The sequence below is a fragment of the Protopterus annectens genome, chromosome 1.part1 (assembly GCF_019279795.1).
Source record: "Protopterus annectens isolate FY-2018-M chromosome 1.part1, PAN1.0, whole genome shotgun sequence".
Lineage (NCBI taxonomy): Eukaryota > Metazoa > Chordata > Ceratodontiformes > Protopteridae > Protopterus > Protopterus annectens.
In genome coordinates, this window is record NC_056726.1 from 1705347793 (window position 1) to 1705367344 (window position 19552).

General features: G+C 34.5%; 1 protein-coding gene across 1 annotated transcript in view; it reads right to left on the reverse strand.

The window, feature by feature from the left end:
- Positions 1–3586: 3586 nt before the first annotated feature.
- The window catches only part of LOC122814049 (pancreatic secretory granule membrane major glycoprotein GP2-like), a 217973-nt gene continuing 202007 nt past the window's right edge, over positions 3587–19552 (reverse strand). Inside the window, exons 10-11 of the mRNA XM_044086655.1 lie at positions 11832–11849; positions 3587–4435 (exon numbers count right to left, since the gene is read on the reverse strand). Coding sequence (XP_043942590.1) covers positions 4377–4435; positions 11832–11849 — 77 coding nt within the window. The 3' untranslated portion in view covers positions 3587–4376. The remainder of the gene's footprint in view (positions 4436–11831; positions 11850–19552) is intronic.

Sequence of the window (19552 nt, forward strand, 5' to 3'; positions counted from 1 at the left end):
GTCTTCCCGCTGATGCCATTCTTAATGATCTCAAGCCCACTTCCTGGGAAGTCTTTGATTTTCCTCCCTCTCGATATACCTCATTGAATTTGAATCTCTATGCTGTTTATAAAGGGCTAACCTACGTCTTGCTATCTCTGCTTAAATTTCAGTGAACTCCTTCTGAGTCTGGAACTGAAATTAGCCTCCTTTCCAACTTAGGGCCAAGCTGATAAGATACACAGTCTATGGTTCTTTGGTTATTTTCCCTTTTCCCTATCTTTTTCTTATCTGCAGTCAAGCCCTTCCTGATCAGACTTGATCTTGTTCATTTTTCAGTGGTGGGAACTTATTATATCTCCTAGGATGAGCATTACCAAGGGAATGCTGACATCCAGGAAGCCACATGGGGTTCTATACTCTTGACAATAATTTCAGCAATGAAAACATTGCATTTAGTTTAATCCCATCTCTGGTAGTGATGCAGACACCATCTTCATTGCAAGGACCACCTATGCCCAATGCCATGTGCACATGTGCTTTATCTATACACCCATTATAAGAAATACCATCATTGGCTTGAGTGGTAACACCCATACCTTCCTTGAACTTGCCAACACCACTATCCTATCTCCACATTTCCTGCAAAGCCATGTTCTTTAGTGGAACAGTGGTCATATACAGTCCAAGACCCATAGACCCTTTTCCTCAGGATGAGCACATTCATTCTACAGGTGGCACAGTAGTGCAGTGGGTACTGTTGTTGTCTGACAGCAAGAGGTTCCCTGGTTTGATTCTCAGCTGAGGAGCATTCTGTGCGGAATCTGCATGTACTCATTGTGTTCATGTGGGTTTCCTCCCACATTCCAAAGATGTGTAGTAGGTGGACTGGACACTCTAAATTGGCCATGTGATTCCAAAGATGACTAGTAGGTGGACTGGAGACATTATATTGGTCACATTTGTGCAAAGTGTTGAAGAACTAACATGACAAGGCTAGCTACCTGGCAGTGTAAACCTTAGTTCTAGATAATTATCACTGTTGAACTGACAACCTGACCCCATGGGAAAAAGGGGTTTTGGATGGATGGAGCATATTCATCCTACCTTCCCTGCTATCAGATGTCTGATTTGCTTTTTGAACTTGGTTCATCTGGGCCATAAACAGAGCTTTATTCCACAACTCCACTGATAAGGCAAACAATAAATACATTTATGCTATAGCTTTCCACTCAAACTGCCAAATAATCATTGTCTACTTTTTAAAAAGTTGGTTAGAAAGATTTTCAACAACTTTGATAAACATTGCTTGTAAATGAATGGTTCTAAATATGCAACATTGAACAAGTGCATACATATAAGGAAGCATCTTGGTGAACCATGGGCTCAAGCTCAATACCAAGATGAATGACCACATAGGTAGCAGTACACTAAACACCGAACGTATGATAAGAGACTTAGGGACACAGGTGGACAGTGGTCTCACCTTCGATAACCACATTACCACAACAGTCAAGAAATCCTTCTATGTGGCACACCTCATCACTAAGGGCTTTTCATCCAGAAAAAAGGAGGTCATTGTCCCACTGTACTCATCCCTCATTAAACACATTATAGAATAGAACACCCCATTTGGTATGTACCTCTCAAGACATCTGCAACAACTAGAACACAGGCCTAAAGCAGATGCCCTATGATGACCGCCTTAAAAATCTCCAGCTATACTCTGTCACATATCGTCTACTCAGAGGTGATCTCTGCTTAACATACAAGGCCATGTCAAACCCAGAGCTGTTGGACATGCTACACGTAAAGAAATCCCAATCCCTCAGAGCCACATGCTCCAGGGATCTAAATCTTGTCATCACAATAAACAAAACATGCTGGAGGGATAAGTTCCTGACCCAGAGACTCCCCAGACTCTGGAATAGACTGCCCATACATGTCAAGCAGAGTGCCTCTTTGGCCCTCTTCAAAAGGAACCTTGATCACGTCAGCCATCCTGCTAGACAGGGGTCCAGGGAAGTAAATAGTGTGGGAAGAAATAGCCAGGGAATTGTTATGGATAGTTTTGTATAGGCCCTAAGGCCGATAGCCTAGTACCAACCCATGAACCTATGAAACTATGAACCTGTCTTCTGGTCTTCTGCTCACAAGGTATACATATACTGTCTTTGTTCCATGGCCAGATTGAAACTATATCACTGTTTATGGGAAACTTCTCAGTTCTCCCTCTTCCAACCTTCCCAGGAACCATATAATGTGGTTATTCTGCCTATAGAATTTGTTTTCTATGTCATCTAACTGTAAATTCTGCCATTACAGCTGCATTCTAGGTTTGTCATATTTTTGCTAGTCATCTCATCTTCCAAGTTCGGAACTCTTTGTCTAAGGTTTGTTGGCTCCAGTTGTTTTGGTTCTCTGTAGCTTTGATCATGTCAACACCCACAGTGCATCTTTTAGTTTTCTAAATAGAAGATAAACTTGTTATTCCTGTGTCGCCATGAACTCCTTCATGACAGCTGGGATTTGTTTTCATTCAAGTCCTTGAGTGATTTCATGGAGCTTTTAGTCTAAGTAGTTATCTCATCTGTGCTCACTAGAGTCCCCACCCCCTTGAAGACAAACCACTTTAAACACAAATGCTCCTCTTGCATTTCTCTTGCATTCTTGAACAGGTATAGGGGTGATCTAAATGTATGTACCTGGAAGTAAGTGAGTTATGTGCAGTGGCAATGCACTAATAATAAACATTAATGTCCATTACATGTATATATTATTGTGGGAATACATAGCATTCTATACCCAACCTTAATTTAATATATCATTCCAAGGTTTTTACAACATAGAAGTGGCCAGCCCTTTAAAACATAATACTTCTTATTCATTCCATGAGATACTACCACCTCATATTAAATACTTAACACATTTCAAGCCCACATATCAATACACACAGTGAGCATACAGCAATGTGAGTACAATGTACTGAGTTTACATACATGAGCAAATGATAAAAATTAGTTTTAAATCAAACATATGAAGGAAGCCCACAATGCAAAACGCTTTCCTTATGAAGTAATATGATCTACTCTGCTCTGTACAAAAACTGACAGCATAAAGGTTCACCTGTATTTTCTGTCTTTCCAATTTCTGAGATCATTATGGCATGGCTAAATATGTGTTTATTGTTAATAAAATGGCTTGTTGTTCTAAGGGTATGATTCTTACTTAGGGTACAGATGGCCCTGAGTTCACATCTAATGCAAGCCCAGCATCTTTTCCAGCAGTTAATGCACAGGATTAAAGAAATGAGCTGATAACAGCATATTTCCTGTAGTTTGGGGTTTTATTCCATCGACCTCCATTTGCTTATTGTTGGATTCTGAGCAAGCTGCTTAATAAGACAGTGTTTTTGGACAATCTGATAATTGGGTTAATCTCTTCAGTGGTAATCTGTGTCACATGCCTAGCAAATATATATGAAGCAATGCTATGAAAATTATTTTAGGTCTATTTTCTGCATCTAATTATGATCATTTGAGCATCTTAGCTTTTTCGTTCTAGGAGTGATTTGCAAAATGACATGAAAAACACATACAGCAAGAAATGTTGCAAAGAAAACAAGTTATTTAATAGAGAATAAAGCAATAAATTATACAGTTAACGTAGTATATATAATCAACTTTGGTTTCAACAGGTTCTGCAATGTGAAGGCCATGCCCAGCTGTTGGTTCACATTTAATAATGTTGTTAATCATCAAATGTTCTTTAATGCATTGATTGCAACAAGTAACTATTAAAATACATTATCAAAATAAGTATGATGGGTTATGTATCTTCCTTTTGTCGTAAATGATTTACTTCATTTTAAATTCTTCATTACATTACAGATTTACTTCTGCTTTTTTCAAATGAGTCTTTGTTGTGCATTGTAAACAATTCCATACTTTGTTTTGATTTGGTCCTGTTTTGCATTGTCTTTATGATGTCTGTTATCTGTGTGAGTCCATTGTCTTGCAATCTAATATTGTTGCTGTAATGCATTTCATATTTATTCTACTAGGTATATTTTTAGGAAAAAAAACATGCATTATTTGCCAGAATCTGTACAACTTAACCAAATGTGCTGCATATAATCTGTTTCCTTGTTATTGTTGCAGACATATGAGCGGTTTCTATTTAATATTACCAACAGCAGAATGTTATTTTGACATGCGCCAACACATACTCCTCAGTTGTTATGATACTTGTCGTCTGTCATTGCACATTGTTAAAATTGATTACACTGAACACCAGAGTATAAAAATGAAATCATGACAAGTGTTATACATTTTAATTTTGAGGGAAAAAAAAGAATAAATGTTTCATCAATAAGTTTTGCTGCAATGCTCTCAACCTTATATGGATTTTATCAGCAGAAGTGGTAGTGCCATCAGTATCCAAAGTTTTGAGAAAACTAGAAATAAGAAACATAAACAAATTAGAACATAAAGTACAGCTTCATCAGCTTGCACAAAGGAAGATATTTTTAACACTGAAAAATATTTGTATTCATGTACATTGACAAAGAAAGCTCAAACAGTATTAGTACACTAGTCAACATATATTCCATTCATGTTTGCCCTTATAGCTTCTGGATTTTGCTGATAACTGACCATGAAGTTAGTTGGGATCACATATCAGATTAACAAAAAGGATATCACCAAATAAAAGTAAATATTGACAACAACATGTAATAAAGTGTATTTTGATAACCTAACCAAAAGTTGCATTGTCCTAAAGTCTCAGAGATGATCCATAAATATTTAGGCCCCTCTGCAGGAAAAGGAGTGATGGGGACCAAACACCAAACAGAATAAAACAAGTTATGATAAGTAAATTGAGCAAAATGACTCACAACGGAATGACTGAAGTCGTAGATTGTTTCTATAAAATGTCTCATGTTTCAAATACATTCATTTAGTAGTATTGTTAAAAGGTCAGTTATACTTCATTTCAACTCCAGAAGCAATTTAATGCTTTTAATGCCATGATAGTAATCACAGTATGAAGTCACTACATTTGAAAATCCACACATCATTACTTTTACTGTTATCCATTCAATGGATAAAATGGTAGCCAATGAATATTCAGTTGTGATACCCCATATATTGTTACCTAGCTGATTCTTTATTTTTCATAGTAGTGAAACCATGGCCATGGTTTATTATAACCATCACTGGTTGCAGAAGCAAATACATCTAATGGACATTGATAAAAAGAGAAAGAGCTATTCAACTGCATAATTCATCACCACTACCTATGTTAATTCACACAGTCAAATGTTCATGTTTACACATTAGTTTCAATGGGAAGGATCACAGTAACGGTAAATGCCAGAGAGTTTTGTGGACAGATAATGGTAGGGTTGTGTGCATATGTGTAGGTGTGTGGCTGCATATGTGAGTATATGTTGATGTATATGTGGTCTCAGTTGTGTGTGTGTGTGTGTGTGTGTGTGTGTGTGTGTGTGTGTGTGTGTGTGTGTGTGTGTGTGTGTGTGTGTGTGTGAGGTTGGGGAGCTTCCATCTCTCTAAACACCCCCTAGACTAATGAGCACTGGCTGTAATACAGTAGGCAGTAGACAATTGAGACACTTTTAAAATACTCCCTAACCTCATTGAAAAAGTTAATAGGGCAAGAAATCTTGCAGCAGGGAGCTGCAAATGTAGAAAATGAATTTTCTGGCATTATGGACTGACTACATTCATTGTCAGGTGAAATGAGATTATAATTTGCACAATAACTGATGTTCTGTTCAATCAGGAGCAGCTGAGATTAAGGAAGACTTGTCTGTGTTTCAATGTGTTTTGTGTGTGTTTGTGTGTGTGTCTGTGTGTGTGTGTGTGTGTGTGTGTGTGTGTGTGTGTGTGTGTGTGTGTGTGTGTGTGTGTGTGTGTGTATATATATATATATATATATATATATGTATGTATATTGCTTTTTGTATTGTTTACTCTATTGATTTGTTCTCATCTCTGACTTTTGTATTTTTATCATGTAAGTGGAGCTTTTGTATTTTTATGATTGTCATGTACGTGGAGCTTTTCTTCCCGGGTCTCTGCTGAAAACGGGTACCTGAGTGCCCAGTCAGACCAACCCGGTAATTAAATTAAAAAAAAAATATATATATATATATATATATATATATATATATATATATATATATATATATGGGTCTACCTTTATTTATCGAATTTACACTTCACCAAATGTGAATTCCTCGAGACCATTATGCCGAAAATCCAGTTCTCCAAAAGTACACTTGACTGAGACTCAAAATATGGAAAATAAACTTTGCAGATGTGATATACCACTCTCTAAAAGTAATACATGATAGTGGAATACAAAGTCCCTCTCCCAAATGCCATCCAAACATGATAAGTGAAAGTGAAATAGTAATAAACATTTCTGACAAACTTGGTGTTCACATCTTCAATAAAATTGCAATAGCTCTAACATATTCTATACAGGTTTATTTATGTTTTATGTTCAAAAATAAATTGAAATTGCTTTTGCTGTTTAATTAATTTCTATTTCTTAGGAGATGGAGGACAAGTGGCACACATCCTCAATCATATTTTAACAACACAATTCTGTTCCAGGACAATTGCTGACATTACAGTATATAGGTCTGTGACATATTTCCCTGTTAAACACTTAAACCTCCTGTACCAAGCCTCTACTGAATTCTGAGTCCTAGGAAGGCATACCTCATGCAATAAAGATAAATTCCAAAATTATATGGGGATCAAAGGTGGAAATCATACAGAAGATGTAGAGCGTGTAGTGAATGTTCTCAGTTTATTCAAAACATACCATTCTGTAAAATACTTCAGCAGTTCCTTCCCTTCCACAGGAAACTTTCATGTAAGATTTGAAATGTAGGAATCACCCCTCATTCTTCTAAAAATGCTAACACTGCAGGTTTTTTTCACTGACAATTGAAAACTTATGGAGGAATTATAAAAAAACAGCTAGACCGAGGGCTTGCACCTTTCTCCACAAATTTTGTCTGAAGTAACAAAAGCATCCTTTGCAAATAGCACCATTCACATTCAATTATATACCTTTTACTGCTGCTATTTCAAAATCACACAAAATGTAGCTGGCATTACAAGCAAAACCATTGGTACTTAACAAATCAATCAAACAATGCCACATAAAGTTGTACGATTTTAATGACTTTTTACTCATTAAACAATACATTAAAGGTACAAATTGACTATACACTCCTTATTTCACCAAAGCATGTATAGTGTATAATTGTCTGCCAACTCTTTCTCTTGTAATATATGTTCCATCCATTAACCAAATGCCTACTTTACTTAAATCAGATAGATTTTGCACAGTGGTAAACATTAAAACAATGTCTCTTCCTCTTTGCATTTTTTCTGTTGCATTAAATAATATCAGGTGAGCCGCACATCACATTCGCCATGTTGAAAGTTGGTGTACGGCTGAGTTCAAAAGTACCTTACATTTATACTTCTAAGGCAGCAACACTTATGTAGCTTAGATTGCAATAAAAATATTCTCAGTAAAGTGTACTTTCAGAGAAGTGGATTTTTGGGATAGTGGTCTCAACAAATTCACATCCGGTGAAGTGTAAATTCGATAAATGAAGGTACATCTATATATATCTATACACACATACACACACACACACACACACACACACACACACACACACACACACACACACACACACACACACACACACACACACACACACACACACACACACACACACACACACACACACACATTTAGATCACATGTTTGCATGTTTATTTATTTACATATTAATTAATTTCTTTATTCTTTTTTGACTGTGTTAGTCCCACTTGGCTAATGCCCTATTTTCAGGGGTGTCCAAAGATGGTGTCTCTACTACAAGTGGAAATTTTGACCAGGGCATCTGGAATCTTCCTCTACTCTTTGGATCTGCTATGTGATACAGGATGTCTCCTACACCAACAAAAAAGAGGCCTATGGGAAGAAGCAGCATGGGGGAGGAGAGAAAAAGTATGGAGAGTTTGAAGGTGGAAAGTGAGAATCTGGAAAAAATATGTTTGACATGGAGCTTCAGAATGTAACAAAGATTCCTGTGTGGTGAATGGTTTAAATGAGCAGCATTTAGCTGCTTCATGGAAAAGGAAGCAACTGAGTCTGTTGAAGTGGTGCAGATTACAAGACTGGTGTAGGGAGGGCTTGCAGATTATGTTCTGTTTAAAGTAATCAAGCAGGAAGATCCAGGTGACAGTTCTGCTGTTTCATGGGGTTAGTTGGTAAATAACTTTTTCAGAAGTGCTGAGGATGGATGTTAATGTGACGAAGGAACCAAGAGATATGACAACAGAAAATGTAGCAGTTAAAACATATGCAGCAGTGACAGAAAGTAAAATAGTCAGCAAATAATGCAATAACTAAAACATATGCAGCAGTGACAGAAAGTAAAATAGTCAGCAAATAATGCAATAACTAAAACATATGCAGCAGTGACAGAAAGTAAAATAGTCAGCAAATAATGCAATAACTAAAACATATGCAGCAGTGACAGAAAGTAAAATAGTCAGCAAATAATGCAATAACTAAAACATATGCAGCAGTGACAGAAAGTAAAATAGTCAGCAAATAATGCAATAACTAAAACATATGCAGCAGTGACAGAAAGTAAAATAGTCAGCAAATAATGCAATAACTAAAACATATGCAGCAGTGACAGAAAGTAAAATAGTCAGCAAATAATGCAATAACTAAAACATATGCAGCAGTGACAGAAAGTAAAATAGTCAGCAAATAATGCAATAACTAAAACATATGCAGCAGTGACAGAAAGTAAAATAGTCAGCAAATAATGCAATAACTAAAACATATGCAGCAGTGACAGAAAGTAAAATAGTCAGCAAATAATGCAATAACTAAAACATATGCAGCAGTGACAGAAAGTAAAATAGTCAGCAAATAATGCAATAACTAAAACATATGCAGCAGTGACAGAAAGTAAAATAGTCAGCAAATAATGCAATAACTAAAACATATGCAGCAGTGACAGAAAGTAAAATAGTCAGCAAATAATGCAATAACTAAAACATATGCAGCAGTGACAGAAAGTAAAATAGTCAGCAAATAATGCAATAACTAAAACATATGCAGCAGTGACAGAAAGTAAAATAGTCAGCAAATAATGCAATAACTAAAACATATGCAGCAGTGACAGCAGGCAAAAAAGGAGAACAGCAAAAAACTGTAAGTCAAACTGTATTTAAAGAGAAAAGAAGACCAACCCTGAAAATAAGAAAGGACACTGTAATACACAATATTATGTAGTGGACAATTTGGTAACTGTTCTGGGTTTTAAATCTCAAGAAAGTTCTGGTGGACTGATGATGACACTACTGGAATTGTGTAACAAAAAGAGGGCATTTATCCACTGAATAAATAAAATGTCATTACATTGCAGTTTAGAACTGATGAACTGGAAGAAGATGATGTTTAAAAATGTGGGCTGGGTGTGTGTGAAACTGTTGATGATATTATGAAAGTTAGAGATGAGAAAAACTTATGGAATGGAGTGTGAAGGTTGGAAGCTGTTTTGAAATGCGGAAACAACTTAGTGAAACACTTGCCAAGTGTTATTTTTATGGCCTGTCAAAGAAAGATATTAAGATATGCTGGCCAACGCAAACTATGTTTTTTGTGGGGACTTTTCTCATTTAATTAATGATTGTGCCAAGATACAATGTAACCAGTGTGGGGAGAAACTGGGTTTAATAAAAAAACAGAGAGAGAGAGGCAAAGAGAAAGAGAGAGAGAGCACCTTTGGATGTATTGTCAAGAGCAAACAGTAAATAATGATAAAGAAGGGGAAAGGGAAGAAAACCTGCATGAAGAAGAACAAGAATAGGCTGGAGGAGAGGGTGATCTTGTTGAATAAGAACTGTAGAAGACGAAAAAATATGGTGGGGAAAATAAAAAGAGAGAGATAGTGCATGCAGGAAGAAAGGTCAGCGGAAGGGATTGATGGTAATATATTTTTGAAATTTTAGCCAGTGAAAAATCTGATTCTGATGATTATGTTCATAGGTTAGTACTAAGCTAATTATCCTTGCGAGCCATTTTAAGCCTAGCCAATTATTGCTTGTTTGCTTCAAACCCTGCACCTTGTGTTTGTAAGGCAAACACCTTAACCATTAGGCCACCGTGTGGCACCATATGCTCATAAACCCAGCAAAACATATTCACATTGGCAAAGTGTAAAAAATCAAAATGAAAATTTAAAAATATTATCTGAAAAATATCAAAATGAAAATTTAGAAATATTTCTCTGAAACTTAAAAAAAAGGAAAATCAACAAATGTAGAGTACTTTCAGTAAATTGTGAACAGAATAATTAACACTGTAAGAATAACCAGTTCCAAATACAATAAAAACAAGTCGTCCAAAAGATAACATAGGCAGTTTCAGATACAGGTACAAATACACTACTGGAGCCAATGTAAAAGATTTATTAAGCACTTGTGTCCCATCTGTTCTTTTATATGACCTCTTCAGAAAAAAATAAACCATTTCTCTCAATTATATAAAGCCAACGTTAGGTCACAAGACACACAATTAAAACATACACTTGTGATAATACCCCACCTACTATTCTAAACAAATAAAATTAATTAATCTATGCTTAACAATACTTTAAAATCACAGACAAATGAAGACTCATTAAATTTTTTAAACCTTACTTTTATAATTTTGAATTATATCTCATTTTTAACCCACTGTTGGTGAAAACACTACACTCACCATTCTGGTGATTTTTTTATCCTGAGTAAAATAAAAAAAAAAATCAACATATTGAAAATGGAGAGAGACTGGATTGTACCCTGATTCAGTGAAATATGTCTGGAGGTGGTGAAGATCAATAATATATTTATATCGATCCCAATATTGGAATAATGGATTGAGTTATTAGAACTGCAGAGGATTCCCCAAGAAGAGTGATTTGAATACTAACTCCAAGGTAAGAAGTATAAGAACTGTGGCATTGTCTATATAATATATTTTGGATTAATGCATTTGGTACTGATTGTCCAAGCTCAGATACATATTTAGTTTAAAAAGAGTTGGATGAGTTCCAGATGTTAATTTGTGTCTTATCACCTAAAGTTGGTTCAACCATCATGCCTGGTACTTGTCAATTTGTCTTAGTGAATACTGTTAAAACATCTAAAAAAATTGTTTCTCTTTAAATAAAATTATGCTTTACAAGAATACTTAGCCCCATTCTTAGGCCAGTGTTACTGTTTTATTCAGCTCATGGAAGAATAATGTCTATACTGTAGCTGAGCAATAATTATAAACTGTAGTAGTTTTACAAAGACAGACCCCAGAACTTAAAATATGAAAGAAAAGTCTCTATATCAAAATGCATAAATAGCTCATAAATAGAACCAATCATGTGCATGTAACAGAAATTAGAAGCCAATACAGTTCCCTTATACTGCTGGGTTATGACTTAACTCCTAGGAGGAACAAATACAAATAATGACTCTAGAAGACCTAATGTGGGGTAATGAAGCAACAATGTTGATTCCTGAGACTTGAATTGCATCTTTCATTCAAGTATTTAGACATGTGACTCAAAATATAACTGGAAGCAGTTGCAACACATAGATATGTTTTATATAGTTATTTCTGTTACCATTTTGCATGAATGAAATATGGTAATTTATTTTTTCTATAATCCAAAAAAAAAAATAACTGTGTATGTTATTAAAATAAGGCGTTATGAAATAAGATATATAGGTACTTACCGGAAGAGGGTGCTGAATCTGAAAGATTTGAAAACAAGAAATAAGCATTAATATTGTAGAAAAAATGCATACAATTCCTACTTGAATCTTTATTTGTTTTTTTTAGTATTGTTTTAATATCATGCTGTAGTAATTGAAGGATTAAAGCATGGCATGTTAAGTACAGTTCCCGTAGATTTTCCAGATCGAAATTTGGTATAACTTTATCCATTCTTATCTAATAATTGATGTGGATTGCAATGGCACTATGACAAAAATGTGTTAAAGTAAAAAAGTATAACTCTTACCCTAGCATCTTACATTCCCAGAATGTAAATTTACAATCAATAATCATGTTTAAAACTTGGGGTAATTCTACGTTTATGGTGCAGTACTGTGTTATAACTATTCTGTTTTATTCTGAATCATTACGAATGTAATCTGCCGATCTACAGAAAAGCATGCATGAATCTCGAATGTATAAATTTTGCTGTTTGAATTTAATATCCTATGAGCTAGGATTGAAGATAATGGTTTTGTTGCAGCTGTCTTTCTTCTATACACAGCAAAATATACTCTCAGCTAGTCTGTTGACACAAATGCAGTTCATTTGCACAAATCTGACAGCGGGTCTCAGCTGAAAAAAAATGCCCACAGAGAAAAGTCTAAACATTCTAATTATACTACATTGCTGATAGAGTACCAACAATTATTACTATTATTATTATTATTATTATTATTAACTTTTAATTCATTGTAACTGCATTTTGTTTTTTTGGAACAAACTATAATTATTGCTGTAACCATAATATCTGACTGACTCCCTTTCAGAAGTGTGAGTCCAATAACTGCGAAGGCAAAGTGTAATTGCTTAAGAAGTACATTGAATTTTGAAACTTGTAGTTTGATTTATGTTATTATTTAGCCAACACCCCCCAGTTTATAAAGGTGTGCTTTAATATATATATATATATATATATATATATATATATATAGGCATTGTGATTCATAGCCGTGTCACAAAAGGAAATGAAAAACATCTGACATGATACAGTGGATTGGTATTGAGGGGGACAGCTCTGCTCCTTAGTACTTTGATTGCCAAATCTGTTAAACACAGACATACATATGCATATGGCTATGCATATGCATGAGCATATATTGGCAACCATTTGAAGAGTCAGTACCACTACAGAGACTTTCAAAATATTGAGACTCAAAGGCTGAAAAATGGACTTGCATATAGCAAATATGGGATGGTAACTGTTCGGAATATTCCATTTTTTTCCAAGGTATGGTGATAAGTTGGTATATATAAATTCAGTGGGTGTGGGGGGGCTTGCCCCAAACAATGGGGGGTACAGGGGAGGTCTTGTTCACATGCAAGAAGGAAGTTTAAAGGCAAAAAGAAGTCTTCATGATTTGTTCTTTTCCTGTTTTTTTTGGGGGGGGGTTCTGACTGTTGGCACTCAATATTTCGAGTGTTGACAAATAAATAAGGTGTCACGTATATTTACATAGACACACACAGATTTCTCTATCTATCTTTCACTATCTCACTGTAAAATATTATAAATATATATATACAGACAGATAGAGAGAGGTATACACACACACACACACACACACACACACACACACACACACACACACACACACACACACACACACAAACACACACACACCAGACACACACACACACAAACATTTAGATCACATGCTTGCATGTTTATTTATTTACATATGAATTAATTTCTTTATTCTTTTTTGACTGTGTTAGTCCCACTTGGCTAATGCCCTCTTTTCAGGGGGTGACCCAAGATGGGGAAATTTGACTACGGCATCTGGAAACTTCCCCTACTCTTTGGATCTGCTATGTGATACAGGATGTCTCCTACACCAACAAAAAAGAGGCCTAAGGGAAGCAGCAGCATACAGGAGGAGAGAAAAAGTATGGAGAGTTTGAAGGTGGAAAGTGAGAATCTGGAAAAAATATGTTTGACATGGAGCTTCAGAATGTAACAAAGATTCCTGTGTGGTGAATGGTATAAATGAACAGAATTTAGCTGCTTCACAGAGAAGGAAGTAATTGAGTCTGTTGAAGTGGTGCAGATTACAAGACTGGTGTAGGGAGGGCTTGCAGATTATATTCTGTTTAAAGTAATCAATCAGGAAGATCCAGGTGACAGTTCTGCTGTTTCATGGGGTTAGTTGGTAAATAACTTTTTCAGAAGTGCTGAGGATGGATGTTAATGTGACGAATGAACCAGGAGATATGACAACAGAAAATGTAGCAGTTAAAACATATGCAGCAGTGACAGAAAGTAAAATAGTCAGCAAATAATGCAATAACTAAAACATATGCAGCAGTGACAGAAAGTAAAATAGTCAGCAAATAATGCAATAACTAAAACATATGCAGCAGTGACAGAAAGTAAAATAGTCAGCAAATAATGCAATAACTAAAACATATGCAGCAGTGACAGAAAGTAAAATAGTCAGCAAATAATGCAATAACTAAAACATATGCAGCAGTGACAGAAAGTAAAATAGTCAGCAAATAATGCAATAACTAAAACATATGCAGCAGTGACAGAAAGTAAAATAGTCAGCAAATAATGCAATAACTAAAACATATGCAGCAGTGACAGAAAGTAAAATAGTCAGCAAATAATGCAATAACTAAAACATATGCAGCAGTGACAGAAAGTAAAATAGTCAGCAAATAATGCAATAACTAAAACATATGCAGCAGTGACAGAAAGTAAAATAGTCAGCAAATAATGCAATAACTAAAACATATGCAGCAGTGACAGAAAGTAAAATAGTCAGCAAATAATGCAATAACTAAAACATATGCAGCAGTGACAGAAAGTAAAATAGTCAGCAAATAATGCAATAACTAAAACATATGCAGCAGTGACAGAAAGTAAAATAGTCAGCAAATAATGCAATAACTAAAACATATGCAGCAGTGACAGAAAGTAAAATAGTCAGCAAATAATGCAATAACTAAAACATATGCAGCAGTGACAGAAAGTAAAATAGTCAGCAAATAATGCAATAACTAAAACATATGCAGCAGTGACAGAAAGTAAAATAGTCAGCAAATAATGCAATAACTAAAACATATGCAGCAGTGACAGAAAGTAAAATAGTCAGCAAATAATGCAATAACTAAAACATATGCAGCAGTGACAGAAAGTAAAATAGTCAGCAAATAATGCAATAACTAAAACATATGCAGCAGTGACAGAAAGTAAAATAGTCAGCAAATAATGCAATAACTAAAACATATGCAGCAGTGACAGAAAGTAAAATAGTCAGCAAATAATGCAATAACTAAAACATATGCAGCAGTGACAGAAAGTAAAATAGTCAGCAAATAATGCAATAACTAAAACATATGCAGCAGTGACAGAAAGTAAAATAGTCAGCAAATAATGCAATAACTAAAACATATGCAGCAGTGACAGAAAGTAAAATAGTCAGCAAATAATGCAATAACTAAAACATATGCAGCAGTGACAGAAAGTAAAATAGTCAGCAAATAATGCAATAACTAAAACATATGCAGCAGTGACAGAAAGTAAAATAGTCAGCAAATAATGCAATAACTAAAACATATGCAGCAGTGACAGAAAGTAAAATAGTCAGCAAATAATGCAATAACTAAAACATATGCAGCAGTGACAGAAAGTAAAATAGTCAGCAAATAATGCAATAACTAAAACATATGCAGCAGTGACAGAAAGTAAAATAGTCAGCAAATAATGCAATAACTAAAACATATGCAGCAGTGACAGAAAGTAAAATAGTCAGCAAATAATGCAATAACTAAAACATATGCAGCAGTGACAGAAAGTAAAATAGTCAGCAAATAATGCAATAACTAAAACATATGCAGCAGTGACAGAAAGTAAAATAGTCAGCAAATAATGCAATAACTAAAACATATGCAGCAGTGACAGAAAGTAAAATAGTCAGCAAATAATGCAATAACTAAAACATATGCAGCAGTGACAGCAGGCAAAAAAGGAGAACAGCAACAAACTGTAAGTCAAACTGTATTTAAAGAGAAAAGAAGACCAACCCTGAAAATAAGAAAGGACACTGTAACAGACAATATTATGTAGTGGACAATTTGGTAACTGTTCTGGGTTTTAAATCTCAGGAAAGTTCTGGTGGACTGATGATGACACTACTGGAACTGTGTAACAAAAAGAGGACATTTTATATATGGAATAAATAAAATGTCATTACTTTGCAGTTTAGAACTGATGAACTGGAAGAAGATGATGTTTAAAAATATGGGCTGGGTGTGTGTGAAACTGTTGATGATATTATGAAAGTTAGAGATGAGAAAAACTTATGGAATGGAGGGTAAAGGTTGGAAGCTGTTTTGAAATGCGGAAACAACTTAGTTAAACACTTGCCAAGTGTTATTTTTATGGCCTGTCAAAGAAAGATATTAAGATATGCTGGCCAACGCAAACTATGCTTTTTGTTGGGACTTTTCTTATTTAATTAATGATTGTGCCAAGATACAATGTAACCAGTGTGGGGAGAAACTGGGTTTAATAAAAAAAACAGAGAGAGAGAGAGAGAGAGAGAGAGAGAGAGATAGAGCACCTTTGGATGTATTGTCAAGAGCAAACAGTAAATAATGATAAAGAAGGGGTAAGGGAAGAAAGCCTGTATGAAGAAGAACAAGAATAGGCTGGAGGAGAGGGTGATCTTGTTGAATAAGAACTGTAGAAGACAAAAAAATATGGTGGGGAAAATAAAAAGAGAGAGATAGTGCATGCAGGAAGAAAGGTCAGGGGAAGGGATTGATGCTAATAATTCTTTTGAAATTTTAGCCAGTGAAAAATCTGATTCTGAGGATTGAGAATTATGTGCTAATAAACCCAGCAAAACATATTCACATTGGAAAAGTGTAAAAAATAAAAATAAAAATTTAAAAATATTATCTGAAAAATATCAAAATGAAAATTTAGAAATATTTCTCTGAAACTTAAAAAGAAGGAAAATCAACAAATTTAGAGTACTTTCAGTAAATTGTGAACAGAACAATTAACACTATAAGAATGATAGTGGTATGAGTATGCATGCTAAATGTAATGTGGATGTTATTTTGTTAGAGGATGTAAGATTCTAAAGAAGTGAAGAAAGACTGCAAATAGAAAAATTCTGGAAGTGAACATTGTTCTAGAGTGGTTGTGTGGTGTAAAAAGCAGTGAAAATACTAGATGTAATGTAATGTGACTGTGGTAGATATGAGGTGGAGAGGACATACACAAGAATAACATTATATGCATATACAACTAGCAAGGAAAGAAAGAATCTGTTTAATCAAAGTTTACACAATGAGGTGGTTAACATGAAAATTATAAATACAGGGCATTTTAATTGTGACCTCAGGAGAGAATATAAAAAGAAAGGGAAAGATGTAAAAAATACAAAAAGTGAAACAATGTGGTTAATTAGCTCTGTGAAACAAAAGTCGGTGGGCTTATAGAAGGGTCACTTGGATTGGAAATTGATTATTTTGTATTAATGGAAATCTTGGGGGAAGCAGATGGTGATAAAGTTGTCATGGGTTTTTTAGACCATTTTGTAGTATGAATAGAGGTGAAGGGATAAAGGGATAATATTAAAACAGCAAAGGGAATCAAAAGCTTAAAAGAGAAATTATAGGATGAAAGACAAGAGAAGGAAGTATTGCGGTTATGGAAGGATAATATAACCATGAAACACGTCTATGCAAAATGGTCTGAATGGTGGAATGAATTTAAAAAAAAGTATAAAAAGTGTTTTTAATGGTATGATGAAGCAACAAAGGAAGATAAATGTTGTATGGGAAAATGTATAGAAATGTGTTGCAGAATTTAGCCAACAGTACAAGCGAGTATTATTATATGGAAAAAAGAAATATATAAAAGAAATCAAGAAAAAATAGGCATCATTGTTTAGGCAGAGATATTATTTACAACAGAGAAGGGGGAACTATCTGCATATTTGGGTAAAATAGAAAAGGAAGATATTAGCATATTGAAGACAAATGAAAAATGTTGAAAGAAAAGTAGAACAAACACAGGAGCAAACTATGGTTATTGCAGTACAGTATTTGGAAAATAGAGTAAAAAGAGACAAAATAATAAATGAAAGTAAAAATAAATCCAGAACAAGTTAAGGAAGAATTTGAAAAAGAAATGACTATTAACAAATTGGATGAAATACTTAAGAAAGCAAATGTCGATTCAGTATCAGGTCCATACGTTGTAAGTTATGAAATGCACTAGAAATTAAGGGATTGGCAAAGCAAGTATTTTGTAAACATTTTGAATCAAGAGTAATATAGTAGGATGTTTAAATTTATATGGAAGAAAGATGAGAAATTTATTTGTGATCCATTAGTTTTGTCACTGTACATGCTTTTATCTAGCCACAAAATTTGTCAGTCTACTCACATGTTATAGTTCCAGAGATAAAGAACATTATACCATACAGTTATATGACAACTTACATTAACATTTATTGTTAGACTTAATTTCTATCTTTGTAGTCCCATTCCTCCAGTCATTATGTGTTTAGGGCTTTTGTGGTGATTGTTTGTTTAATTGTTTGAGTTAGTGGTGCTTAGAAATGCTGCAAGACTAGTTTTATGTTGTATTGTCCTGGCACTTAAGTGAGCATGACTAAAGGCACAAATGGAGTGCAACTATGACATTAAGTGATAACAATTGCCTTGTCAACATTTTGTATAACTTTAGGCCTATGGGACAATAGTGGTTGTGTCAGAAATTGTAGTGCCTATATCTTGAGGGCCCATGTGCATTTAGTGGCTCCCATTATAGATATAGGATAATCATACTACTTCATTTCATGAAACAAAATCCATTGAAAACATATAGGTGACATTGCACATTACTGAATACAAAAAAAAAAAAAGACCAAACAACATTTTTGCAGAGTGGAAAATGGGGCACTGCCCCATGCTCTCACTTGTCTAAAGATACTATCTCTGAAACTACCTGAGCTCAATGGTATGGTAAGGAGTAACATTCTTTCCACCATTGTTCTGGTCTTGAATAACCAGTTCAAATACAATAAAAACAAGTAGTCTAAAAGATAAAAGAGACAGTTCCAAATACAGGTACAAATACACTACTGGAGCCAATGTAAAAGGTTTATTAAGCACTTAGGTCCCAGCTGTTATTTTATATGACATCTTCAGAAAAAAAACAAATAATTTCACTCAATTATATAAAGCCAACTTTAGGTCACAAGACACACAATTAAAACATACACTTGTGATAATACCCCACCTACTATTCTAAACAAATAAAATTAATTAACCTATGCTTAACAATACTTTAAAAGTCACATACAAATGACTCATTTAATTTTGTGAACCTTACCTTTATAATTTTGAATATCTCATTTTTAACCCACTGTTGTTAAAAACACTACACTCACCATTCTGGTGATTTTTTTTATCCTGACTAAAATAAAAAAAAATCAACATATTGAAAATGGAGAGAGACTGGATTGTACCTTGATTCAGTGAAATATGTCTGGAGGTGGTGAAGATCAGTAATATATTTATATTGATCCCAATATTGGAATAAAGGATTGAGTTATAAGAACTGCAGAGGATTCCCCGAAAAGAGCAATTTGAATTCTAACTCCAAGGTAAGAAATATAAGAACTGTGGCATTGTCTATATATTATCTTTT